The sequence below is a fragment of the Excalfactoria chinensis genome, chromosome Z (genome assembly GCF_039878825.1).
Source record: "Excalfactoria chinensis isolate bCotChi1 chromosome Z, bCotChi1.hap2, whole genome shotgun sequence".
Taxonomy (NCBI): domain Eukaryota; kingdom Metazoa; phylum Chordata; class Aves; order Galliformes; family Phasianidae; genus Excalfactoria; species Excalfactoria chinensis.
In genome coordinates, this window is record NC_092857.1 from 1963017 (window position 1) to 1989726 (window position 26710).

A 26710-nucleotide genomic window follows, 5' to 3' on the forward strand; every position below is an offset into this window, starting at 1 on the left:
AATGGCCCTAGGTTGTGCCATGGGAGGTTCAGTTTGTACATTAGGAAAAATTTCTTCTCTAAAGACTGGTAATACACTGGCACAGGCTGCCCTGGGAGGCGGTACAGTCACTGACCCCAGAGGTATTCAATAATTGTAACGATGTGGCACTTGGGGACATGGTCAGTGTGTATGGTGAGGATGGGTTGGGTTTGGGCTGGGAGATCTTGGGGACCTTTTCCCAAGCTTCATGTTTCTATTATTACCCTTGATCAATGTTATCAACCACTTCCAAAACGAAACTAAAGATGTGTTGCAAAAAAAAAGAGAGGGTAGAACAGAAAATCATTAAATAGAGCCACAGGGGATGGAGTTTCACTTCCACGGGCAGTGTATTCCAGCCTGGATGTTATTAAGTCCCTGGTCTGTCAGCAGGGATTTGATTCCACTAGGTCCTATTTCACAAGGAGTAGCTCATATTCACTACAGCAAGGATATGAATCAGGTTCCTGGAATATTCACTACCACGTGGGTCTTTTTCATTCCTTTTCTCCCATCCTCAGCAAATGGTTCTGCATGTGTCAGAATAGCTTAATATCATAGGGGTGAATATTGTCTGGGGCAAGTGGAGGCTGTTCCCAAGAGACGCAAAGGAGACTTCTGAGGCTGCAAGTTGGAGTTCTCTTTAATTGAACAGATACCTTAATTGTTTGTGTCCACTACTTCTAAAAGCATCCCCATGGTGCTCATCAGTGTAGAAATGCAGGACAAAGAGCTCACAGTCCAAGCTCTCTCTCTAACATCAGTAAAAGTGTGAGCCTTCAGCATTGCCTGGGAAAAAGCGAGGTGCACCCATGAAGACTCTGCAGATATGCATGGAGGACCCCTGCCCAGCATCACTCAGCTGTCAGGTTGTGCTCTTTAGAAAAGGGAGATAAATAGGACAACTTGCTGCTTTTTTGGATAGGGACACTTGGGGAAAAGAATGCTGTTCCCTACATGACACTAAATTATACAACTGCCATAGTCAAGCAAGTAAAACGATTCTGTTTTCCCCAAAGCTCTTCTCCTCCTCTAATTACATCTGAAATGTTTTGCATGCTATCGAAAATGTCACTTCCAACTGCAGACCATTAAGGGGCTGACACAGCACAGCCGTAGGTTTCATTAGGGCAGGACTGCTGCTGGGGATTTTGATGGCAACTAAGCAGGCCTGGAGTGGAGCTCCTTTTGTTGCAAACACTGAACATTTGTTATGGTGATAGTGGACTGTCTCCAGCCATACTGAAGACCAAAACCTGCAGAATCAAATGGGAGCTGCTCAGCTATTTGTTATTTCTTCCTGTCTTCTCAGTGATGGAGTGAGCCTGGTCTGTCCTGAAGTCTGCAGAAAAACTCGTGATATTTTTTGAGGAATTTTTGCTACTGACTTGTTCCTGAGCCCTGTAATCCTGGTACTGTTGGTCAAGGTGCCCCAGAGGGATGCAAACAGATCTGTACTGGCTCTTCTGCAAGTGATGGAACCTGGGTGATGGTCTGACTGTGGAACAGCAGGATCCATCATTCAATGCTATCTTGGCACCCAGGGAAAAGACTGATAACATCGCTGTAGGGATTCTCCAAATTCTTCATGTTTTGCAAGCAGTGGCCAAGGATCATCCTTGGCAGTGCCCACACTCCTTTCTGGCTTCTCTTCCCCACTTCTTGGCTGATGCCTATCTATAAGCCATCCAGCATGAGGAACCGAGGCCTTGGGGATTATATCCACATGGGATGTACTTCCCTTTCTTATTGATTTTCAGGTTAGGTTTAGGGTCTCTAAGCTCATTGCCCTACAAATGCTATGCAGGGATAGAAATCCTAAGCTGGACTTCATGACCTGAAAAGGAGTCCTGCAATTGCGTTCTTCTCCTTCCACTGTTGTGCCCATTGGCACACAGAACTACGTCCACAAATTCCCACATTTAAACTCTGTGCATAACTAGATTTTAATTTTTTTTTTTTCTAGATCAAAAATACCTTAAATATATTTTTCCCAGTCTGAGAGAAGAAAAAAAATAGCACTTTGTCTGGTAAGGCAGAATAATTTCTTCAGCTCCACATAAATCCTTTGATGTTCATATCTGCTTTTAGATAAAGTTTAGTGCTGTGGCACTGAAGGTCATGATGATAAAAGCTGATAAATTCCTCTTTTGCAGGGAACACCAGCTAAGCTGCACTTTATTCTTGTTTTGCCCTCAACCCCAATACATGCCGGAAAGTCAGCCCTACATCATCTCTCCACATGATAAAAGTGCAGGTTTTTGCTGTCCTGCTGAGAAGGAGTGGAGAAGCAGAAGGACAGCGGTCAGGTCTTCTTCAGCCCTCTCCTGATACTGCTGCTTAGCGCTAATCCTGCCCCAGTCAAGTTGTTCACTAATCATCGATGTATTCCATCACAGTCCTCAGCCACTGATGTCTCTCACTGGAGAATGCTGGGATGTTTTCCTTCTTTTCATCCTGAACCGTTTTTAACGAAAGTTTTGATGGAAGCAGAGCAGCTTCCTGAATGTGCTGCAGAGATGTTCATTGAACATAAATGGAAATGAGCCTGCCAAAAAAGATTAACTGCTGACACCGCCAACATGCTTAGAATGAAATCCCAAACAGCCCCAAAGAGTATCTTAGAGCACAGTGGGAGCCCTGGGCGACTTGATAAGATCTGCCCAGCAGGCACTGAGCTGATGAGGAGCTGCAGAGGTGTCATGTATAAGCCTTCCCCAAAACCTCCCTATCCTTGCTCTGTATGAAAACAGGCTCAGAGGGATCACAGAATCACAGACTCATTAACATTGGAAAGGAGTTCCAAGATCCCCATGTCCAACCCCAGCCCTCTCCACCAAGACTACTGAGTGTGCCCCCAGTGCCACATCTCCATGGCTCTGGAACACCTCCAGGAACAGGGAATCCACCATCTGCTTGGGCAGCCTGTGCCAATGTCTGACCTTTGTACTTCTTCGGAAGAAGAAATTGATTCTAATATCCAACCTGAAAACATTATCATTGTATATAAGTATCCAGGGGAATAAAGAGAATGGAGCCAAACTCTTCTCATCCATGCCCAGTGATGGGACAAGAGGTCATGGGCACAAAGAGAAGTACAGGATTTGGACTAGATGGTCTCCGGATGTGCCTTCCAACATCAATGAGTCTGTCATTCTGTGCTACCAAAACTGGAGTTTAAGGGGAAAAATGTGTCTTTGGTTGACGTTTGTGCTTGTTCATTTGGTGATTTCCTACCATGGGGAAGGCTCAGAAAGCTAGAGTACAGGACATGGATATCTCCAAGGCTGATAGGAAAAAGCCAGTACAAATGGTGATGCTATGGCATGCTGCAGGGCAGGGTGACTTGTTGACATTGCTCAAAAGTGTGCCATCATTACCTTTTAGGTTTAATTAAGATTAATATTTGAAACTAAGGAGGCAGGCAAATGGTAGCAAGTGCTTGGAAGAGCAAAAGCTATTTTATGCTTCTGGGATGTAACTAATAACCCAGCAGAGGTGCCTCATCATGAACGTAGCCTTTTGTCTGAGTAATAACAGGACTTGTAAGCAGAACTGCTGTAACCTCCCACGCCCCCAAAGTCAACAAGAGATTCTTCTAATTCAAGAAAGGAAATGTTCCAAAATGCCCCATTCTAGATTTCCAAGTTGCTTTTCAACTGGAAAAAAAAATAATAAAGGGAGAATAGAAAACTAAGGGAGGGAGCTGCAACTCCTCCAAAGGTCACAAGGCAAAAAATAAGTGATTGTGTGCAGTTATAGCATTAGTGTATTCATGGTGTATTTGTGCTGGTTGCTTGGCAAGAGCAGCATGGGTAGTTTCCTTACACATGATAGCTGACAGGGCCAAAGAAACAAACGATAATGTCAAATGATAAGTTTCAAATCAAAATGTGAAGGGATGAGAGGAGTAGTAGAGACCAGAGAGAAAGACTTTATACCCTGAACTTGTGCCCAACTAGCACTCATGTCTATCTTTTGGCTTTAATGCTTCACATTTCCCTTAGAGTGGAATAAGAATCAGCAGCAGTTTCTGAACAGCAGCTGTTCCATATGTTGGCCCAAACCCACTGAACTCCGGGAGACTTCAAGCTTCTAGCTTTAGTAAACAGTTCTTCAAGGCCCCTGTATTTGCTGGGAGTTCTGTAACGCTTTGTTGTTCCTACACTGTAGCAGTGCTTCATCTTGTGATGATTCCTCACCCAGAGTGCTTTGTCTCACACAGAATGCTAGGCAAGGACAACAGATGGCCCCTTGTCCAGACAGCTTGACATCTGGCTAACCCAAGACCATACTCCAATACCCTTACATCTGATCACAAGCCAACAAGCCCCTCAAAATCTGCGTAAATTAATCAGATTATAGTTTTGAGGTCACCAGTGTTTGGGTTTTTTTTGCTATCAGAGCAACATCATATACAGAGAACATTATAGCAAGGGATTTCTCACCTCCTTACCCAATGTGAAAATATTCTATTTTTAACTAGTTTTGTTGTTTTATTGAAAAGGAATTGCTCCAGGTTGGCACTTGGAATATATTGATGTGATGGACTCTGCCACAGACAAGACTTTTCGCTTCCAGTGTGATCGCTGGCTGGCTAAAGGTGAAGATGATGGGCAGCTCATAAGGGAACTGGCTTGTGCCAATAATGACATCCTGGAACTGAAGGAACGGACTGGTAAGAGTAGAGTTAATCGGGGGCATAGCCGAGGGTGCACAGAGGCCATAGGGCCACAAGTCATAGAACCTGCTCCACTGAGGATTCCTTTGCAATAGCAACTTGTGTTTGCAGGCTCCATAGGCAGAATGTTAAGTTACTGTTTAGTTCGAAAGTGCAGTGTTGTTTTAAGGGAGAAACAAATTAGGATTTATGGGGAAGAAAAGCATCTCATTCTGGGTTGAAACTGAAGAGGGTCACATCTGCTGTGCTTCATTCCAGCTTCATTCCAGCTATAAGGATACATGGTTGTGTTCTCATTAGAAATAAGGTGGAAAATAAGTTTAAAGCACTGTAAGCAACACTGCTCCAAGTTCCTCCCAGATTTGTTCTGGGCTTCAAGCTCAGACATCTCAGCTGATGATGACAGCTGAGGTTAACAACCCAGAGACCTGGACAGTTCTCTCCTCTGGGTAGTTCCCATCAAGTCCGTGTAATCACATTGGTGTCTAACTAGTGATTAATGTTATTTAACCACACTGGTAGTATGCTGCATGCATCTCAAAACCTCCTACATAGCTGTGCTCTTCTTCAGGACAGTTCTGTGGAGTTAAGAAACACATTTCTTCAATGTGGCCTCACTCTGCCCCTGCAAAATTTCCACCCAGTGATTTCCATCTTGGGTGCTGACATGCCCCTGTAACATCTGAGCACATCCTGATGGTATCTGGATACCTCCACCATCCCCGTGAGGCTATTCCTTATTGTTAGGAACGGTGGCAAAAAAACCTGAAGGATTTGGGCTGTCCTACAAAAAGAAGTAACACAGTGGGGTCAAGAGCAATTCCGTCTACTCTTACTTGCTGATCAAGCAGCACAAGTCTTCTGTATATTCTGTCCCTGCATGAAATCTTGAGCACAAAGATGCCAGAAGTCCCACAGATCCCAGATCTCAGTGTGTTTCCATCCTTGTTCTGCAAATGTTTTCTTGTTTGCTGCAGTAAATACTAGGAATAGGGTTTTTAACCAGAGTGACAGCCTCATGAAGAGATTTCTTTGGCCACCTGCTCTTTCTTTGCCGCTTAACATTTGTATTAATTATTCCTTAAAGCCTATGAAATTGTCACAGTAACAAGCAACAGAGAGGATGCAGAAACAAAGGAAAACATCTGGATCATCTTGGAAGGAAAGCTGGGCCGCTCAAAAGAGTTCCTTATGGAAAACTCCTCCAAGAAAAGGAGATTTGAAAGGTAGTGGGACTGGGTGGAGCAGAAGGAAGCTGGAGGTGTTTTAGTTCCTTTTGCAGTGGAATCAGGCAATGTAAAAGCAGTCGGAGGATAGATGTTGTCAGAGCTGCTTGGATCGTAGTTTCCAGCCAAACCTTGGAGCAAGGCTAGAAGATCACTGTCAGATGAGTGGTCACAAGAAAATGGCTGCCCACCACATCCTCATCTCTAAATTGGAGGATGTGGATTTGATGGGTGGACCACCTGATGGATAAGGAATTGGTTGAAAGGCTGCAGACAGAGGGTGGTGATCAGTGGTTCCATGTCCAGCTGGAGGCTGGTAACAAGTGGTGTCCCACAAGGGTCTGTCTTGGGACCAGTGCTCCTTAACATCTTTATCAGTGACATCAATGATGGAATTGAGTGCACATCAGCAAGTCTGCTGATGACACCCAGCTGAGTGGTGTGGCTGACACAGTGGAAGGAAGGGATGCCATTCAGAGGGACCTCAACAGACATGAAAGGTGGGCCTGTATGAACCTAGTGGGGTTCACCATAGCAAAGTGCCAGGGTTTGCACTTGGGTCAGAGGAATCCCAGGCATTTATACGGACTGGAAGGAGCAGTCCTTGAGAGCAGCCCTGCAGAGAAGGACATGAGGGTCCTGGCGGATGAAAAACTGAACATGAGCCAGCAGTGTGCTCTTACTGCTTGGAAAGCAAAAGGTATCCTGGGCTCCATCAGATGAGGGGTGGCCAGCAGGGACAGGGAGGTGATTGCCCCTCTCTGCTCTGCCCACATGAGGCCCCATCTGGAGTACTGAGTCCAGGTCTGGAGCCCCCAGTACAAGAAAGACAGAAAGCTGTTAGAGAGGGTCCAGAGGAGGGCCACAAAGATATCAGAGGGCTGGAGCAACTTCCTTACAAAGACAGGCTGAGGGATCTGGGCTTGTTCAGACTGGAGAAGAGAAGGCTGCAGGGTGACCTAATTGCAGCCTTCCAGTACCTAAAAGGAGGCCTACAAACAGGAGGGGAGTCAACTCTTTGAAAAGGTAGATAACAGCAGGACAAGGGGAATGGCCTTAGGTTGAGGGAGGGAAGATTCAGGTTGGATGTCAGGGGGAAGCTCTTTATTCTGAGAGTGGTGAGGTGCTGGAACAGCTGCCCAGAAAGGCTCTGGATGCCCCGTCCATCCCTGGAGGTGTTCAAGGTCAGGCTGGATGGGGCCTGTGCAGCCTGGTCTGGTATTAAATACAGAGGTTGTCAGCCATGCATGTATCAGGGGGTTGGAACCTGATGATCCTTGAGGTCACTTCCAACACAAGCCATTCTATAATTCTGTTATTCTGTGATGATTCTATGATTCTGTGAACATCAGCCTGATCTACTGAAGGCAGATCTGTGCATGCAGTGTGGGGCAGATAAATCTCCCATGTGAGGCCAAGATGCTCCACTTTGGGGATGAGCTTTAAGGACACAGTATGCTGCTGCTTCTTTTCACATGGCATTGCAGAAAGTGAAATTACAGTTGGTCTGGACTCCGGCATGAACAACTGAGGTTTTATTTGAAACATAACAAAACTGGAGGAGTTTCCTCCTGACACTCAGCTGATGGGTACTACTGTGGACGTGAAGACTCCATCCTCTTAAATATTAGTCACAGTCCCTTCTTGGTGATAGGTCGGAATAGGGACCAAAGACAAGCAAATTAACAGATATGTAGGGAACGTGACAGGGAGCCAGACAAGCATTTGACAGAGACCTATTGTTCCTCTAAACTATTTTCAAACTGGGTTTCTAAAGCTGGAAGGGTGGCTGAACTAGCAGATTTAAAACAGCTATGGTGGGTAGATGTGTAACAGATACCATATCTGTCAGGAATGAATGAATAAGTGCTGGAGGGGAAATTAGTCATTCTTTAGCTTTATCTATAATGAGGCAAATTGATTTTGTGTGTGGAACAGCTTGAGTTTATCCTGGAAAGTCCTAGTGGCAGTAATTTAAAGTGTCACCCCTAATCAGAGAAAATGCTGAATTTAAATATGGAAATTATACTTTGTGTTGAGTGATTGTAGGGTGAATCAAATGACTTTAAATGAAGGCTTATCTTCTGCCTTCCTTAGCCATGTGCAAATTACTTAATGTCCATGTGAGACAGCATTCAAGATATTAACTGACTGCTCCCTGTTTCCTATAGGGGATCAACAGATACGTTTCAGTTTTCTTCTAAGAACCTTGGTGATATTGCAGCCATCTGTGTCGGTCACTGTCCGAAAGATGGAAAGAAGTCATCTGCAAAAGCTGATGTCTACTGGCATGTCAAGGAGATTATCATAACAGAGATGGAGCTTTGCAACAAGTGAGTGTCCTCTTGTCTGCAGGGAACCCTCCATGGGGTACACGGGGTATCTGAGCAGCTCTGCAAGCATCCTCCTGAAGCATTTACAGTTTCAGCCATTGTGGAAAGGTTTGTCAGATCTTAATCCTTTTCTGAATGCAAGGGAAAGCAGTTTAGTGTGTAGGTTCATAAATTCCCCCCCTGTCTTGACGTGTTCTTTCCGAGTTCTCATCAAGCCCATTTGCACATGCAGATAAGTACAGGAACAGGTTGGCTGGGGTGAGTCTTACAGCTAGGACAAATCAACATCTCACCTTGTGGGAGGTACTGATACTGACATAACCTTAAGGGGTGTGAAGGATGCTCTGCACAGACTGCTCTTAAGGTAAGTCTTGTAAATACAACCCCTAGGAAAAAGGATGAGAGTAAGACAAAATCTGAACCTCTATCTTGGTTTGGATGACCCTTCTAGGACTGTCTGAAAGCCCATTGGAAAGGCTGCAGTCATCTTCCAAACCACAAACACGTGGCTACTCTGGTGTGGATAGGACTGGAATGTCCCATAATGGAAGAATGGACATCTCTCAGCCCTGTGTTTGGAAGGGGTGACGCTCTTGACTTATGGCACAGGTAGCACAGGGAATATGCAAGAACTGGAGACAACTGGCCATTTGCAAAACAAACTCCGCTTCCACAGTGCTAAAGGATTTTTCTGCTTCATGATATTTCAATTGCTGCTAAAGAATTTCATTGTATGGGTTTTGTTCCCGCTGAGACAATTGAGTGTTTAAGAAGAAATCCTTGAAGTGACTTTTTGAGATGCTAAGAGTCTCTCCTAGCAAATTAATCAGGCAGCAGAAGAGCCATAATAATATCTGCTGAATGAAAACTAATTCAGCTATAACCTAAAACATACTCTTTCCTCCTGGTGGGGAAAACACACAGTCAAAGCAAAGGCCAAATTGAAAGTGTTATGGGGGTGGTGTAGCAATCATTTCAAACGATCTCTTCATTTTTTGTTGTGTTTGGGTTTTTTTTTTTTCTCCATTGTAAGTAGGTTTTAATATGAGAAATAGGTATATATCAAAGATTTTTCTTACAGTCTCAGGGTTAGGAGAGTCATTCTCTTTCTCCCTGTCCTTCTTGAGGACATGTATGTTCTTTCATAACTCCAGACCATAAGATATTAAGCAGCCTAGGAAATAGAAATTCAGCATCAGGGAGCCTCTCTACTTGCTCTCATGCAGCTTTTCTTTCCCCGAGCCTGAAATTTTGCTTCCACCAGAATTTCTCATTTACAAAACCTCTTTCCAGGGAATTGAGTGCTTTTGTTTGGCTGAAGGAAATGTCAGAAGTGTTAGAAGTGCTTAAGAAGCGCTGTATAGCAATAACCCTCCCTCTAAGTGCTGATTTTATGAACGTGCATTGCAATCCAGCTACGCTCTCCCCTGGAGGACCTGCTGCAGTTTGGCAGAGGAGGGGGAGGGAAAATCTCATTTGGAAATGATCTGCATCATTGGAAATGAAATACATCATTAAAAGCACCTCTGTCTGGGTACCAGGCGTGCAGTGATTTACAGATGCTCCCTGCGTGTCACCTCCACACCATGGAGTTGAAGGTTTTTGGCACTTAGCTCCTATCAGTTCTATGCTTAGTACTCTTCTGCATGCTCACAATGGGCAGGGCAATGTAGATAGGGGAACCGGGATATCTAAACCTCCTCCTTGCATCTTCCTCAGTGCATGTTTTTCCTACTTGTTAAGGCAATCTTCACTAGTCTGGGTGCTGCTGCAGCAATGAAACCTGCTCTGGGACCAAAGCTGCACTATTTACTGCACTATATACTACCATTGCAGTAGGTGCCATTGCATAGGTAGGAAGGGTGACAGGAGCTCCACACCAGGCTGTGCAATGCAGGGTGTCCATGTCTTGGGAAATACGGGATTTTCAACAGTCGCTGTTTTCAGTCTTGCTGTGTCTCTGGAGAGAAAATCAAGTGTTAGCATATAGGTGGAAAAAGGAAAAGTACTGAAGCAGTGTTGATGTTGAGTTGAATCACAGAATCACAGAATGGCCTGGTTTGGAAGGGACCTCAAGGATCATGAAGCTCCAACCCCCCTGCTGCATGCAGGACTGCCAACCTCCACATTTAATACCAGCCTAGGCTGCCCGGGGCCCCATCCAACCTGGCCTTGAACACCTTTAGGGTCAGAGCATCCAGGGCTTCTCTGGGCAGCCTGAGTTGTTTAGTAGCATGCCGTATCCACTAGAAGGATGTGGCCTGTATCACTAACACACCACTGGCTTTCCTCCGCAGGTATTTTTTCAAGTGCAATGGGAAAATCCCTCTGCGGTACAAGCGACGGGACTACAAAGTCTTTGAGTGTGCCAAGGTCATTGAGAGCTTTGCCAGCAAAGCCCGCAGCTTGGTGCCAGTCAAATATGAGACCATCGTGGTCACTGGCTTTGAAAAGGGCGCGGGGACGGATGCCAATGTGTTCATCACCATCTATGGGTTGAATGGGGATTCGGGGAAGCGAGCCCTGAAGCAGAAGTTCAGGAACCTCTTTGAACGGGGCAAAACCAACAGGTTCTACCTGGAAACATTGGACATGGGGGAGCTGAAAAAGGTCCGGATTGAGCATGACAACAGTGGGCTGGCCCCTGGCTGGCTGGTGGAGAGGGTGGAGATCACCAACTCTGCCACTGGTGTGACCACCATATTTCCCTGCGGGAAGTGGCTGGATGAGAACCGGGGCGATGGGTTAATCTGGAGGGATCTATTCCCCAGGTACTGAAGAGGGTTTTGCTTCCTTTGGCACAAATTATTATTATTTTTTTCTTTGTTTTGTTGATTTTTTTCTTTTTTGTTTTCTCGCTGTACGGTTTTATATTGTGTTTTCCTTTCCAAAATGCTGCCTTTTGTATTGAGAGGTTCTCAGTGGCAAGATGTGCTTCCTGCGTTTAACATTTTGTAAAAGTCGTACTGTTTTGTCTTCTTTTTTTTTTAAGTCATACATAAAACTGTGAATGAAATAAATGCGTTTCTTTTGTATTTACTATTGAGGTCACAACCAGCTGATCCATACGCTGCTCCATTGGCAGATGAGATCCCATCCTTTGCTTTCAGCATCCTGCCTTGCTGGGGCTGAAAAAAGCCTGCTGGCTTCCACCCTATCACCCTCTGGGGTGAATACTGAGAATTGTGAAACTGGGACAAAATATATAAGAAAATTCAGCAGAGACATTGAGATTTGACCCACTTCTGGCTACTACCCACTATCACTGGGTCTCATGTGGTGGGATCTGGTGGATGTTTGCCACCTATGGGCTCTCCCCTAGAACAGATACAGCTCCTGGGCTGCATTCAGCAAGGTCCAAAGACTTCAGCAGCCAGGACATCAGGCCAAACTCCTATTTGGGAGGTAAAGATCCTGTTGGAGTGAGCGACTTCAGGGTCATCGAATTCCTGTGTAGGAAATGCAGATAAATAAGTTGACAACAAAGCTACCTGCCTCTCCTAGCGGGGTATGTTCAACCTCAGAGCTGCGCTGAGCTCTGGGCTGTGCTGCCCTAGAAAGCACCAGGGGGAAATTTGCTGATGTGGCATGAGCAACCTCACTATCTGTATGGCAAATCATGAAAAAAAGCTCTTTTTTTTTTCCTTTTTTCATTTTTTTTTTTTTTTTTTTCCCCAAAAGACTTTAAAACTGTCCTTTCTCTGTACAAAATCCTACTCCACCCCATCTCTGGGAGTCAGCCTGTTGCTACAACAATTAGCACTACAAAAGTAATAAGCAGAGTGGAGTTTTTTCCACAGGCTGGATTTATGTTAAGCTGCTAAAACCAGCACATTCCTGGCCAAATGGAGAGTGGGAGAGGGAAAAGGAAAAAGCCAAAATGTTCTAATGCAGGGTTCAGGGCATCTATCTGCTGAACTGGAGCCCCCTGAAGCCATGTTATGTGTAGACTGTCCTGTACCTTCCACCTTATTTTTTGCTCTTTACTTTGCCTTCAGCCAAAAACTATGAATGTGGGTGAGAAGTGAAAGCAAAGGACAAGGGTGGAAGCTGCAAAACCAGGCTGTCCCACTGTCTTTGTGATCTCCATCATTGGGGTATCACAATAATGTCCCATGATTATGAACACTTTGATGCTTCCAGTGAGACCAAGGAGTCTTTTGCAGCGTCACATGCTGGAAGGGATGGGCTATTTCATGCTGCAGGATTTAGACAATTAAACCAAAAATCTCCATAGAATTGCCTTGAAACATCTGGTGGCATTCGATTCATCCATAACAACCCTATGTGCGCAAAGGGAGAGTAATTGAAGGCTATGAAGAACCCATCCTACAGCCTCCCCTACCCTGTCTTTATGTGCAAGGAGAAGGAGGAGGAGGAGGAGAAGGATAAAGAAGGAGAGGGAGGGGATGAGGGAGAGGGAGAGGGAGAAGGAGAAGGAGAGGGAAGAGGAGAAAGGAGGAGGAGAAGGATAAGGGGGAGTAGAAGGAAAAAGAGGAGGAAAAGGAAAAGGACAAGGAGAAGGACAGGGAGGAGAAAGGAGGGGAGGGAGAAGGAGAAAGAAGGAGGGGAAGGAGAAGGGGGAGAAGGAGAAGGAGAAGGAGAAGGAGAAGGAGAAGGAGAAGGAGAAGGAGAAGGAGAAGGAGAAGGAGAAGGAGAAGGAGAAGGAGAAGGAGAAGGAGAAGGAGAAGGAGAAGGAGAAGGAGAAGGAGAAGGAGAAGGAGAAGGAGAAGGAGAAGGAGAAGGAAAAGGAAAAGGAAAAGGAGAAGGAAGGAGGAGGAAGAAGAAGGAAGGAGAAGGAAGAAGGAGGAAGGAGGAAGAAGGTGAAGGAGGAAAGATTTACTCTGTGCTGTACAGCTCTGAGCTGCAACCCATGGGCCATCCAAAGGCTTGTATCCCATACAAAAACAAATAAGAGGTGATGCAGGGAGAGTTGATATTCACAGGGAATAGCAATGTCACGCCGTGTTCAGTGCTGTTGTCCCTTAAAGGGTGCAGCTCCCTCCTTCCTAGTTGCAGTGCTCAATGGGGCTGTTATCAGATCACAGAGGTATACTCGTGTTCTGCTGCAGCAGCTTTGAAGCAAAACAGATTGTGATCTCAAGCAACTCTCAGAGCTGTAACTCTTTGGAAGGACATCAGCAAGATCTCAGTGAGCAAGTGTGTTTTCCACGTGTTCTGATAGTATTTGTAACAGCTTCCTGCAAAGGCAGTCTCATTTTGCCTCAATATGGTGTGTCCCTTACATAGACTTACAGGTTACTGGGGGTCCAGCAGGTCCCCAGATTTCTATTATCAGCAGCACCTGTCCTCAGGACATGCTCAGCCCAATCACGGAGCTGTACAGGATGCAGAGTTAGGTGTTGCCATGCTCAGGTTCTCCAAGGGTGACAAAAGGGTGGAAAATGCCTTCAGCTCCTCCTGCATTAGTATAAAAGTACTTTTTAAATATTCCTTTTTCCATTAGGTTTCTCTTTCCTTACTGATTCAGGATTGGAAGAGGCAGAAAAATGCTCCACCACCATGCACATGCTAAAGGGTTTGCCCTAAAGAGGCTGTAGGCATCAACCTGGAGGGGATTTTACCTGATGGAACGAAGTCAGGGTGAGGATGGTAAATAAAGACCACACAAGAGCCCTTCCAGCTCATTTTGTACAGCACGGATTTATAGTTAGCAATGCAGTTCATTTTATTAGTTATAAATAAAGTACAAAAAATCCACCAAAAGTGAATCTAAGCATTTACACAATTTCTAATGTCTTTTCATTTCTTCAATGCACTATTGCTTTAATATTAATAATAAATATTTTTCTAGCTTTCTTCTATAAAATAGTCTATGTAGCAAAATGTTGCACAGCACAACAGAACAGCAGTAGGAGTACAAAAATGTGGGTGATCCTTTCACTGGCTCGAGCCATTAAAGGAGAGGATTTTTGTTTGCTCGCCCCGTGCTTTATGCGTCCCTTTCTCGGTGTCTTTGCGGGGTTGACAACCAACCCCCATCCCCACACCGCCCAAAACCACAGCTCCAGGCTCCAAGGGAGGAGCAGCAAAGGGAAAACGCGAGTCTGAAACCTGGGGTAAGGCAAAGGCAACAAAGCAGAGCAGCACCCTGAAGGGAAAAGAGGAAGCATGAAGGTACGGTCACATTGTGCCTTTTGGCCCCAAAAGAGAATTGCATCCAAAGCCTCTTGGAGTGGAGATGCATTGAACTCTGTTTCAGCATGGCTGAGCAATTATGGCTTAAAGCTTAAAATATTGTCAAGGGTGCTTTAACCTTCCTGCATGGTGCAAGAACTGGATATCTGGGCACCTTTGGGGAAGGGGCAGCATGTTAGCAGCAGTGTGGTCATGGATGCGGATGGGGACATGGACACTTGGACACCTGCACTGGGGATGGAGAGACCAATACAGGAATGGGACATCAGCTGCGAGCTGGTCCCCTTTGGGGTGACCCGATGAGGTCATGGGAGGGTTCTGATGTAGCCCCAGCTCCATAGTGGACTGACAAGCCTCCAGTTGAGGTTTTCTGCCCCAAATGAGGGAACAAAAACAATTGGAAGGCTTTCAAGGTCTTTCGGGGGGAGAGGGGGTCTTCTGCTCCAGGCGTGTTTTACAGCTGGATTATAGCCAGTGTTTGTGGCCCTATGTTACAATTGGATCCCAGATCATCCCTACAACCGTCCCATCCCTCTCTACCCTATTCTTCCAGCCATATGTGGAAGCAGTGAAGGAGCTGATGTCCCACCATCCCGATAGCACCTCACCACAACGAGCAGGACCGCCATACCAAAGAAGACAGGATGCTCGGCTTCTATAAACTGCAGAAAAACCCTTGGATTTGTGGTCTGTGAGCTCATCGATTCCCTCTTGCATCCCCCCTCTGGAGCACCCAGCTGGGTGCTCATGGAGATGGTTTGACAGGGCGCACATAGCCAGAGCAAGCACTGAAAATTAAACAGAACCGCAGCACCGGGACTCCCTTCATCATCATATGAAGCAATTTGCAGAGTCATGCACCGAAGGCATGCATTGCTCCAAGCACAGCCTTGCAGTCGTTATTGAAGGAAGCGTGCAGCAAGAGAGGGAGCATCACCAGTGGCACTGGGACAGGGCAGGAACCGACCGAAACATTTTGGTTTTGGAGAACGCCGTTAATCCCCTTCAATGCACAAGGACGTGAGTGAAAGGATCACCAGAGTTTGATTATGAGTGCAAATAATATTCATATATATGTGCTAAACACAGTCACTATATTGCAGTTTTTCCACTATGTCACAGCATACAGAATCAAAGGTTTGCATTTTTATGGAATGTATCCAAGGTAACAGCACCACAGTAATACAGTTTGTAATCACACACCCTGATTATTATTATTATTATCTTTTTTTTTTTTCCTTTTCTATTTTTCTTTTGTTTTCAACAAGATAAGCATTATCCCCGACATCCCATGTTGAATTTCTTTTTAAAGTACCGACGCATGCAAAGCATTCCATTCCCAGAAACAATGCAAAAAAAAAAATGAGGTAATAGGAGTAATAATAATAATAATAATAAAACAAAATTAGTATTAATTTCTAAATAAATAAATTATAATTAAAAATGCGAGAAAGAAAAAAAAAACACAAAACTATAAAAATAATTAAATAAGAACCCACGATATCTACAAGTTAGTCATAAATTATGATTGTTAAATATAAGGCATTTAAACTCACAAAACCCTGTAAACTATCAATGTTTTTTTTTTGTTCCTGGAGTGTGTGTTTCTATTTCAGCTCCTCCTACCGTCGCGTACGCACGATTCCAACCCACACAGGAACCTGCAGGTCCTCACACACCGCGGGATCAGTCACTCACACCAGACCATGGGAGTTTTGGTGCTTTTCTTCACCAATTATTGTGTTGGTTTGGTTGGTTTTTGTTAGGTTGTGGTTTTGTTGTTTTTCTTCTTTTTTTTCTTTTTCTTGGTTTATTGTTTTTTTGTTTGTTTGTTTGTTTGTTTTTCTCTTGTGTGTGTGGTTTTGTTTTGTGTGGTTTTTTTTTTCTTTTTTACTTTTTTTTTTTTTTTTCCTGGTTTTTCATCTAAAAACTGTGCTTGTTCATTAGGCAAATAGTAATACTTTCGCATAGGCTTTAAGAAAACACGCGGTTTGGAAGCGCTCCTCCTTTCCTCCCTGCCCAGCCAGGGGCCCTATGGCCCCATTCTTCCCCTGCTTTGCCCCCAGCTCACACCTAGGTGCACCAGGCCAGCTTACAGTGCCTTTCAGGAATGACATCTTGCTTTTCTTGTCTGTATTATTAGTAGTATCAATGTTATTTTTAATGCTGCTCCAATCTGCTGCTGCTGGAGCAAGCCCCATGCGTATCAATGAACCATGGAGCGGGTTGAGTTGGAAGGGACCCTTAAAAGCCACCTGGTCCTGCAATGAGCAGGGACATCCACAACTCTATCAGGTGCTTGAGCCCTGTCCAGCCTGACCTTGGGTGTCTCCATAGTACATCTCTCTGGATGTACCCATGGGTCATTCCTTGTCCCAAGGAGCCCATATCCCCCTAAAGAGTGGGGCCCTGTGCTCATGCCAGGTGGCGAATATATGTCCCTGTGTCAAATTTGTGTCACCATGACCCTCCCTTTGCTTCCTCCTACTTTCACAGGCACAGAAAGAGAGGGAAGAAAGACTCCCTGATCCCCACGTCATCTCCTTCACTTCTCTGTCGGTTGTAGAAATTACAATAGGGAACACTGGAGGAAGGCAGTTTCCACATAGAGTTCACAGGATCTCCACCATCTCCCAAATGGCAATTTAGGGTCATTTCTACATGAGAAGCACTGCTTGGCTCAGAGGAGCCAGTGCTCAGCTCTGCACATCTGCTTTTTGAATATGTAAAGGTTTCAATTCATCCCCCTGTCTCCTCCACTAATCTCTTTTGCTTTCCCTGTGAGGAGGGGTGGGGGGGGGGCAGGGGGAAGAGAAAGAAAAGATATTTTCTTTAAAAAATAAATGGTTGTGAATGCTGGTTCTCTGGAGGGCTTTGCTCTGGGTCTCTGTGGCTGATGTCTTTGTTTTGGGGGATGGAAGTGTCCCATTCCTTTGGGGAATGCCTCCAATTTTATGCTTTATTTTAATGGGCGCTGATAAATTAGGTTCCATTTTAATGAATTCCATATGAATAAGGAGTGAAATGTCTAACAGTGCTCCAACACAGAGCTAAACCAAGCCCTTCAGAAAGCAGCAAACCCTCCAGATCCAGCATTCCCCTACTGTGCCCAAACAACCATGGCACTGGCAATTGCTGGGGGGGGAGATTCAGCCCTGCGGACTAAGAGCTTGCATGGATTAAAGAGGGGGGAAAAATGCAAAGAAAGGAAAAAAGGCATCCACCTGTGCTGTACATCTGCTTATTCTCCCTACGCTGTGTTTTCTCACCAAGGAGGTGTAGCACGGTGTGTGCATGCAATATAGTGGTTCCCCACTTCCTTTCTCCCATAGGAGTATGGGTTGGGATGGGGGATGGGAGTGGGGCAGTTTGGCTGCTGCTCAGCCCTGCCAAGTCATAGCGTGAGAAATCTCCCCAGAATCATAGAATCACAGACTGAATCACAGAATCATAAAATTATAGGATGTCTTGGGTTGAAAGGGACCTCAAGTATCGTTGGGTTCTAACCCCTCTGCCACAAGCAGGGTAATCAGCTGCTAGACCAAGAACTCAATCAGATTGCCCAGTGTCCCATCCAACTTGGCCTTCAACACCCTCAGGGATGGGGCATCCACAACCTCTCTGGGAAAGGGACCCTTAAAGGCCATCAGGTCCCACTCCCTGCAGTGCACAGGGACACCCACAGCTCCATCAGTGCTCAGAGTCCCTTCCAAGCTGACCTTGGGTGTCTGTAGGGATGGGGCACCACCACCACTCTGTGCAGCCTGTGGCAGGGCATCACCACCCTTATTGTAAGAAACTTCCTTATATCCAGTGTAATCTTTCCTCTTTTAGTTTGAAACCATTTCCCCTTGTCCTATTGCAATGTTTCTGAGAAGCTATACCCTAAATCACAGGAGACGTCCAACCCTGGGGAGACTTGAGCCACGGTGCTCTGAAGCCAACCAGCCTGCAGCTCACCATATCAGTAAGATATATATTCACTATGGATAACAGAGATCATGGAGACAGCCCACAGCCTAGCATGGATTTCAGCATGCTGAGCTACACGAAGAGCAAAGAAACAGCATCCATCTCAACACTGTGCCCCTACAGAAAGCATTCAGCAGCAGCAGAACAGCAGGAACGAAGCCTCACCTTATTGCTTCATTCATTTCATTTCCAATTTGCCTGTTGTTTCTTTTTTTCTTTTCTTTTTTTTTTTTTCTTTTTTTTTTTCCTTTTTTTTTAGTGTATTTTAAGCATCTCTAAATTTGCAACACTGTAAAGGCAAGGAAAGGAAGCACGCGTGGCTGAGGCAAAGAGCGCAACCCTTCTGATTGTAAACAGGATTTTGCTTTTTCGCCTCTTCCCCCCAAGGGTGGGAAAGCTTGACCTCTGCATTCCCCTTTTGCAATGTATTAATCAGGCACCAACATAAGGAATCCATGAAAAAATATTTGGTGCAAATTAGGTAACAGCAACATGTCCACCACAAGATGAGTAGGGCATCAAACACAACATTTCTTAAGCTAACATGCTCCAGCTGCCATCCATAGAAATAGCTAAAGGACCCCTATAACATGTTTCTACGTATTCGAGAGGTATATATACAATCCTCATGAAATGCAGGATTGACAGGCCAGACTACCACAACTAGTTCCTTCATGTTCAACACTAAATCTTCTGTAGCATGGGGTCTCTGAGCTCCGGGAATGCCAGCTCCCTTTCACCGGGCCCGTATCCTGCGCATGTGCAATATCTCCTACTGCTAGATATTGTACCAACACCTCCTTCTCTCCCTCTCTAACTTGCCTGCAGACTTTTCCTCTCAATCAAATGGCTCAGAAGGCAAAAAATTTTGCTGCAAGGGTTTATGGCCATACGACCTGATAAGGAAAATGGTGTGTCCAGCCAGTTCTTTCAGCTGTCCGAGCCGAGCTGCGTTTCAATGTCCACCCTGCAGATCGGGCACTTCTTGCTGGTGGCCAGCCACTGGTCCACACATACTTGGTGGAAGAGATGCATGCAGGGTAACCTCCTGTGGGAAGAGAAGCACCATTAGCTTTTTAAAAGTTGCTGGTTTTACAGTCTATGAGCTCATCAGTGTCCTTCTGCATCCACCCATTAGGAAAACTGTTTTCTCAGAAGGAGTGGTGGTGCAGTGGCACAGGCTTCCCAGGAAGGTGGAAGCGCCCCCATCCCCCGGAGAGCCATGGAGATCACAGAATCACACAGAATCACAGAATGACCCGGGTTGGAAGGGACCTCAAGGATCATGTAGTTCCAAGATGTGGCATTTGGGAACGTGGTTTAATGCACATGGTCGGGGCACTGGGGTTGTACTGCATGATTAGTGGTCTTTTGCAACCTGAATGACTCTATGGTTTTGTAATTCTACTCCATCATCCATTTGGGACAATATGGATGGAAGAAGCCTAAGACATCCAGAAAACAGCATCCAGGATTGGGAAATGCACCAATGTAGTGGCATTTGTGCTTCCCAGACCCTACAGCCTCCACCAGCAACATCAGCAGTAGATCAGAGATGACTGTCCTTGGTTATAAATGTCCTAGAAAACCCCGTGCCCTCCTGACCTGAGTTGCAGTGACCAGTTACCTTGGCTGCTACTTTTGACATCTCAGGAGTATTAAGTTATGCACTTGGGTTCTTGATGGTTGCAACTTCAGTGGGTTCCACTATTCCTACTTGAGTGACTGGAGTGCTTCAGGGAGTGAGCCTGCTTTTCATCCATGTCACCTCTGTCACCTCTTTGGTGGTTCTCTTGAGCCAGGGGGATCCCAAATCACAAGGATCCACAGCAAGAGGATCAGAGCTTTTCATGATGGCTGGCTAATGGGTGAGGAGAAGGACTAAGTAGTGCCAACTCACTGCTCCTTCACCCATGGTAGCTCAGCCTCCTGCAATTTCTTGTCCCCATCTTTCTTGACAAGGAGAGCTTCAGCACAGCCAAGAGTGTGGGGATCAATCTGAGGGCTACCAGGGGTTTTGTTGTTACTCATAATGGCCTCCTGAAACCATACAGGCTGAGTAACCTCACTTATTCTACAAGAAAATTGGTCTATACAGTCCTCAAGCCAAATTCCCATGTACTTAGAATCATAGAATTACCCAGGTTGGAAAAGACCTTGAAGATCATCAAGTCCAACTGCAGCCTAACCAGTACCCCATCTCTAAAAAAACCTCTGCTAAATCATATCCCTGAGTACCACATCTTAACATCTATTTTATCTATCTAGTACTTGACATCCATTTTATCTTTTATCATATGTTGGTTATCTTCAAAAGCCACACATGAATCCCAGATGGCCTCCCACCTCTCTGACATTTGACCAACAGTATGCCTTTGGAGCAGGTGATCCACAGCCATCAGGTCTCACTGCACAGAGCTCTGCCTAACTATGGCCCTTACCAACATCCAATTAAGTAGTGTTTTCTTTCCTAAACCCTGAAATAACCCAAGTGAGTTTGTCAGGACAAGAACAGGGACAGTCTCATGGAAGCACAGTGGTGTTATTAAACGAACACAACTCAGATGTCACTAAGAGACTGCCAAGCAACAGGAAAGGGTCATACCTGACATCTTCTCCATCTTCAAGCATGGACAGACAGATTGTGCATTTCTCATCAGTGTCTGACTCCTCTCCATCCTCTTGCTCAGCTTTACCCTCCTGTGGTCTTCTCTGCAACAAGAAGAAAGACTTAATTTGGTTACGACTCAATTTTCCAACACTCTGCTAAGCCTGCACAGTTGCAACAAGGCAAAAAAAAAAGAGTGTAGGGGATCCAGACAAGTCAAAATAGTCACCGCCTCCTTTGTTCTCCTTGGGGCAAGGATGGCTCCATAGTCTCCCTTGATATAATATATAGAGTCACATCTGCCAGCAAGGGCAACAGCTGTGCCCCATGCAAGCTCGGTCAATGGCACAGCCATGCACTTTAAGCTCCTGTCTTTCCTTTTTTCTCCAGTGCACCCATTCCAATTAATAGAATTTTTCTGGGTCCGCTGGAGATGTGGTCACAGATAAGTGCAGCAAAGAGCTGGCCCACTTCCAAAGTGGACAATGCAATATAGCTTCTTGCTCCTGCTCAGCTGGGAATGACAAAAATGAGATCTCTACCCAAATGAGCAACATTATCATTTTATATTTAGTAGGACCCAAAAGTTTGGCATGCGTATTCTTACAGACAGGAGATCAGCTCCAGCAGAGATGTCCTTTGCAAAGCAAAGGGATAACAAGTGCCCTGGCAGTGCCAACTTCTTGCAGAATGAGGTTTGTTTGCATGCATGAAGCTCTCTTGGTGTAGACACTTCCTTTCCCATTGGGTGGAAGAAGGTTGAGACCCTTCTGAAAATCTGACTTGTAATTTCCTAGCCTAGAAGCAAGAGTCAGCCAGCTGAGCTACAGTACTGCATCAACCACAGCTTATTAAAGCACCAAAAAGGACTCCTCCTTTTTGGAATATATTTTAGCTGGTGATGCTGGTTTGTCAGCGCTGAGGATTGCAACCCACCAAAGTTCTTCCTTCTGTCCCTTCCATGCACACAACACTTGGCCAACAAAGAGGGGTTGGAAGCCATGCCATGATTTCAGGGCTCTCACCTTCTTGTACTTGTGGGGGAAGGTGAATCTCTCAATGGTGTTCTGGACAGCCCCCCGACTCACGCTGCCCAGCCTGTCCTCCAGCTGCAGCAGCTCCTGAAACACAGAACAACAAATGGCAAAGAGGCATGAGCAGAAGAATGCAAGGTTCCACCACCCCACTGCCTGTCTGCCAAGGAGCACGGCTCCATCCTGCCCTGTCCTTGGGGGAAATTTCCATTGAACTCAAATCAGTAATAATTTGGTGATAGATCTGAGCTTTGGCTGTTGGGCCATTCATTGAGGGATCAAGGTCCAGAGCTGGAAGCTGAATATCCAACAGTTAAGAAATCAGGGTGAAGTTTGTTTGGCAGGTTGGAAAAGTAAATCATCAATCAATCAATCAATCAATCAGTCAGTAAAACACAGAACTGGAGCAGTTTATTCCCAGACAGGAAGGGAGCCAGACCCAAACATGTGAGGTAGACCATCCTTCACCAAATCTACTCAACACCTTTTGCCTCTTGGTTATTATTAATTGCTGCAGGTTCAGTCCCATTCTCATCTGCGACTCCCATGCCAGAAGGCAGAGTCTGATGAGTTTATGTCAGAGCTTGCATGGATTCCCAGGGTTTAAAAATGTAATTATTTTTGTCCCCAAGATACATACTTCATAGCTCTCCCGCACAGCTGATGTGTGCCTGCTTGGGTTCAGTCCCTGAAGAGCAAGTAACTGGAGCTGAGGATAAGGGTAATTTCTGATTTCATGAACAACCTGCAACAAGCAACGGAGAAAAATAAAGCCACCTGTGCTAGCGCAAAGAAATCCCTCATGTACCCTGATTTAATTTTAGGGCTTAAAAAATTGAAAATGAAAGAGCAGACTGACACCTTCCCCAATGGGAATATTTTAATAAGCAGAATTGAGCAGAATAACAACAACAACAACAACAAATATTAAATAGATCTCCTTTAAATGATAACAACCAGCATGCATGTCGTCTGAATTAACTCTTTGCTACAGTAATTCTCACTGCGTCTGTAACACTGAAGTTCCAAACTCTCAACATGGGGTGGCTTGTAAGGAGATTTAATTTAATGTTTATATTTAAGTTGGTGGAATTTTCTTCATCCAGGCTCCAATAATGAAAGCCTTGTCGTAGTGTACAGGTCTCAGGTTCTGACCACGGCAGGATGGAGAAGAACATCTGTGTGCTTTATAAGGCTGCTTCAAGGATGAGCAGGGCAGCTCAGCTCCAAATGCAGCCCCCTGCTAGGAGAAGAACCTGGAAGTGACCCTTCATGTCAAATCCCACCTCCATCGGTGCAACAGGTCATGAAAAACTCAATGTGTGACATCAAGGCTGACGCTGATGGCAAATGTGATGAAGGACGGCAAGCACGTGAAGGTGCCAGCTGCCACCAGTCCTTCTGCCTGCAGGGAGCCCTGGGAACCCACGCTTTACTCCAGTATATCATAATAAAATTATTATCAATAACTGCTAAGTCTCACATCCTGCCAAGGCTTATGCAGATCAGCCTGTGAGTGCTCTGCAGGCAACGGACTAACTCTTTCCAGAGCAGCTGAGCTTTTCTTTCCTCTCTCTAATCCAGAGTGCAATGATACAACATTATCCTTTCAGACACTCCCTCCCACGGCCGGAGATAAGTGGGATTCGCAGGAGACAGGTGATAGAAAGATAGCAGCCTTTATTTTGACTGCCTTCTGGCAGACAATGCATAAAACATTTCTCAGTGAAAGCGTTTCACTTACCATCTGTGTTGAGGATGTGCTTCTGGGGAAGTGATGCATCCGAGGTGTAGCTAAGTAATGCTGATAGGGCTGGGGGACCGGGCGGACCTGGAACTGGGCGTGAGTCAGTCCTGCATCGACACTGAGGTCCCTGTGGGTGCAAGGATGAAGATACAGTTCTGACTGTCTTCTTTCGTGGTACAGAGCCCAAAGAAAGGTCTCACCTCTCTCCCCCCATCAAAGGTGGAGCGAGGGATTGATTTTATGCCACTCAGCATTGGTGGTAGATGGGGACAGGAGCTATAGGATGTAGCATGACAGTTCTGGTGGCTTCATCAAGCATTCACCTAGGATGAACAGCTCAACCTTGCCAACCAGGTCCGCGCTGCATCACCAGCACTGCAGATGATTACGCTTTTCCTAGAGTATTTTGCAGAAATACAGAGGAATGGTGGGTACTGTTGGGACATAGCTAAATATTATACACGATGATCATCTCCCTGGAAGTGTCCCAACCCAAGCCATGGCACAGTTTTGGGGGAAGGAGGAGGTTCACATCAAACTTGTCCTCTTGGATCCTCAGAACTCTTCTTGGTGCAAAGCAAACTAACAAAGAAACAAAAAGGTTTGGGGAAATTTCTGGGTGATGCATCTCTAGGAAGCAGCATCACACCACCAACAGGCCACCACTGATGAACAGGACATCCCTGGCAGTCCCAACTCAACATGGCTGAGTTTTATCTTTGTGGGTTTGGGCACTTGGTCCTTCCAGAAGTCATCCCAACTCCATCCTGGGATGTCAGATAACCAAGATCCCAGCAAATGCTGCAGCACTGCTCAATCCAGAAAGCAGAGCTGAACCTCAAACCCCATTCCAGCACTGCATGGATGGGATAAGAGGATACCTAATGCAGCATCTCCATCTGTAATCCAATTAGCTGGTCCTTTGTCTCTCCAGTCAAAGAGTCTCTCAGCAAACAAGTGCTTTGTATGTCATTCACTTGATCATAATTACAAAAACTGGCACGCCGACATCCATTGTTTTCATGTTTTCCAAACCAAAGCTAATTAGGACACAGAGGGCTTCACATTTCAGCCTGAACTTCTCCTCTCCATAGAGGAGAGTAGCAAGATCCTTGGCTTACTAAGATCAGTCCAGTCATGTCCTGGAGCAGCTGTGAAACTGCTGATGCTCGACACCAGTTAATGGTCATGGGGGGGCAGTAAGTGCAGAAATCCTTTAGTCAACTTGGACTGTGTACCAGATAACAACTTCAGGGCACTGATACACCATAATAAGTCACCAAGATGGAGTAGAAAGAGGGTTTGTCTTTGCTAGCTATGTGCTGGCAAAACTCAGCAGAGGATAAATCACTGCAGGAGACTGTCGGGAACAAAACCGGGGTGGGAATCTACAGGAATGGGCATTTTCCACCCCCTCCATCACATTTTTGGAGAGTTATCCCATTACTCAAGACCACTGAAGACTGGAATGTTCTATTGGAAATGAGAAGACAGTGAGTTCATCCCTGATGCTGGCATGAGGCATGGCCTTGGCTATCTCCTCTCAGCCTGCCCATATTCCCTGCCTACAATGTAGATACGATAACCCATAGGGTGAGATCAGGGACTGAAGGGGGATCTGAGAGATGAATGGGTATTATTAACCTGCACGAGTAATTGCAATGACAATACTTCTGTTGTACAGTGGATCCTTAAAACCACAAATTACTGTTCCTAAGTGATGCTGTGGGCCAAAGCATAATGCTGGTGTCTGAAAATGAATAAGCAGAGCACATTAGCTACAGAAAACCAAAACCGACCATCACCTTCCAGCCTGTGCTACATGTGCAGCACTTGGATGCTCTAAAGTGAGTTTCAAGAACTGTGATGCCTGTAGTATATGGGCTGCCAACAATCAAAAACCAAAGGATAAAGGCAACATGTTGAATGGTCATCACTAAATGCGGATCAGAAAACAACTGAAGTGGGAGTTTATTTCTTTTTCTCTAGAAGGCTCTAACCCAGGGTTGGCTGTCTGAGATAACAAATCACCGACAGCTCCAACTCCCATCTCTGTTTCCCATGGCAGTGCCTACCACCCCCTGCCTCCTAGCAAGCGCTGTCTCTGTTCATGCGGTGGTAACACATTAGATGAAAGTTTCTGTATCTGTCACTGGGCAAAATTGTACATGTGCCCCGAGGGAAAGTGAGTCATCCAAATATATACACACAGTGTATGATTTCTGTCATCCTCACTCCTTAGGTTTATAAAGCTATGGAGCAACACAGGAGGGGAGGAGGGAGGAGGAAGGGATGATTAAACAATGCTTTATCAGATCCTCCTAATGATTATAATTAAGCAGTATGCACAGAAAGAGAGGCAGGAAAAAAAAATGGCTCTATTCAGATGGAACGTGAACTGCTTTGCAACCTTATCTGAACAATGTCCCATTGGTCAAACTCGTTGCATCATGGTGCCAGCAATGGAACACCTGAGAAGAAAATGACGAAGGGATCTGACCATGTTTTGAGTCCTATATTATTACCCTGGAAGGTAATAAAAATCCCTGTGTTATAAGAACTCTCCGTTTGAAGAGCAAAGTGCTCAGATGTTAGGAAATGCCATAATTAAGATTTCCTGTACCATTTTATTTTGGTCTCCTTGTGCTTACACATTACGATTGTCTCTAATTACATGTTCACATGCTATTTTCTCCATTCAATGCGGAGAATGGACTTTGCTCAGCTAACAAGCAGCTATTCAGAAACATGTTTCTATTTTCCTCTTCTTCCAAGTAGGGCCCTGTGTCTTACTGAGAATGCTAATGCTCAAAACTTGTTCTGAAAACAGAGCGTTCAGTCGTTTCCTTGGTTTTTCCAGAGCATCAGACATTGAGAAGGGAGAATCATCAGCGGTTATTTATCCATGCACCCCATCCTGGGAGGTGGA

At 45.3% G+C, this 26710-nt stretch overlaps 2 protein-coding genes across 2 annotated transcripts in view; one reads left to right on the forward strand and one right to left on the reverse strand.

Annotated features, from left to right (window-relative positions):
* Positions 1-11039, forward strand: part of LOXHD1 (lipoxygenase homology PLAT domains 1) — a 133283-nt gene extending 122244 nt beyond the window's left edge. Inside the window, exons 38-41 of the mRNA XM_072359178.1 lie at positions 4529-4699; positions 5790-5928; positions 8100-8261; positions 10559-11039. Coding sequence (XP_072215279.1) covers positions 4529-4699; positions 5790-5928; positions 8100-8261; positions 10559-11039 — 953 coding nt within the window. The remainder of the gene's footprint in view (positions 1-4528; positions 4700-5789; positions 5929-8099; positions 8262-10558) is intronic.
* A 7610-nt stretch (positions 11040-18649) lies between these two features.
* The window catches only part of ARK2C (arkadia (RNF111) C-terminal like ring finger ubiquitin ligase 2C), a 39651-nt gene continuing 31590 nt past the window's right edge, over positions 18650-26710 (reverse strand). Inside the window, exons 4-8 of the mRNA XM_072360488.1 lie at positions 23779-23908; positions 22675-22779; positions 22026-22121; positions 20998-21104; positions 18650-19440 (exon numbers count right to left, since the gene is read on the reverse strand). Of these exons, the coding sequence (XP_072216589.1) occupies positions 19323-19440; positions 20998-21104; positions 22026-22121; positions 22675-22779; positions 23779-23908 (556 nt within the window). The 3' untranslated portion in view covers positions 18650-19322. The remainder of the gene's footprint in view (positions 19441-20997; positions 21105-22025; positions 22122-22674; positions 22780-23778; positions 23909-26710) is intronic.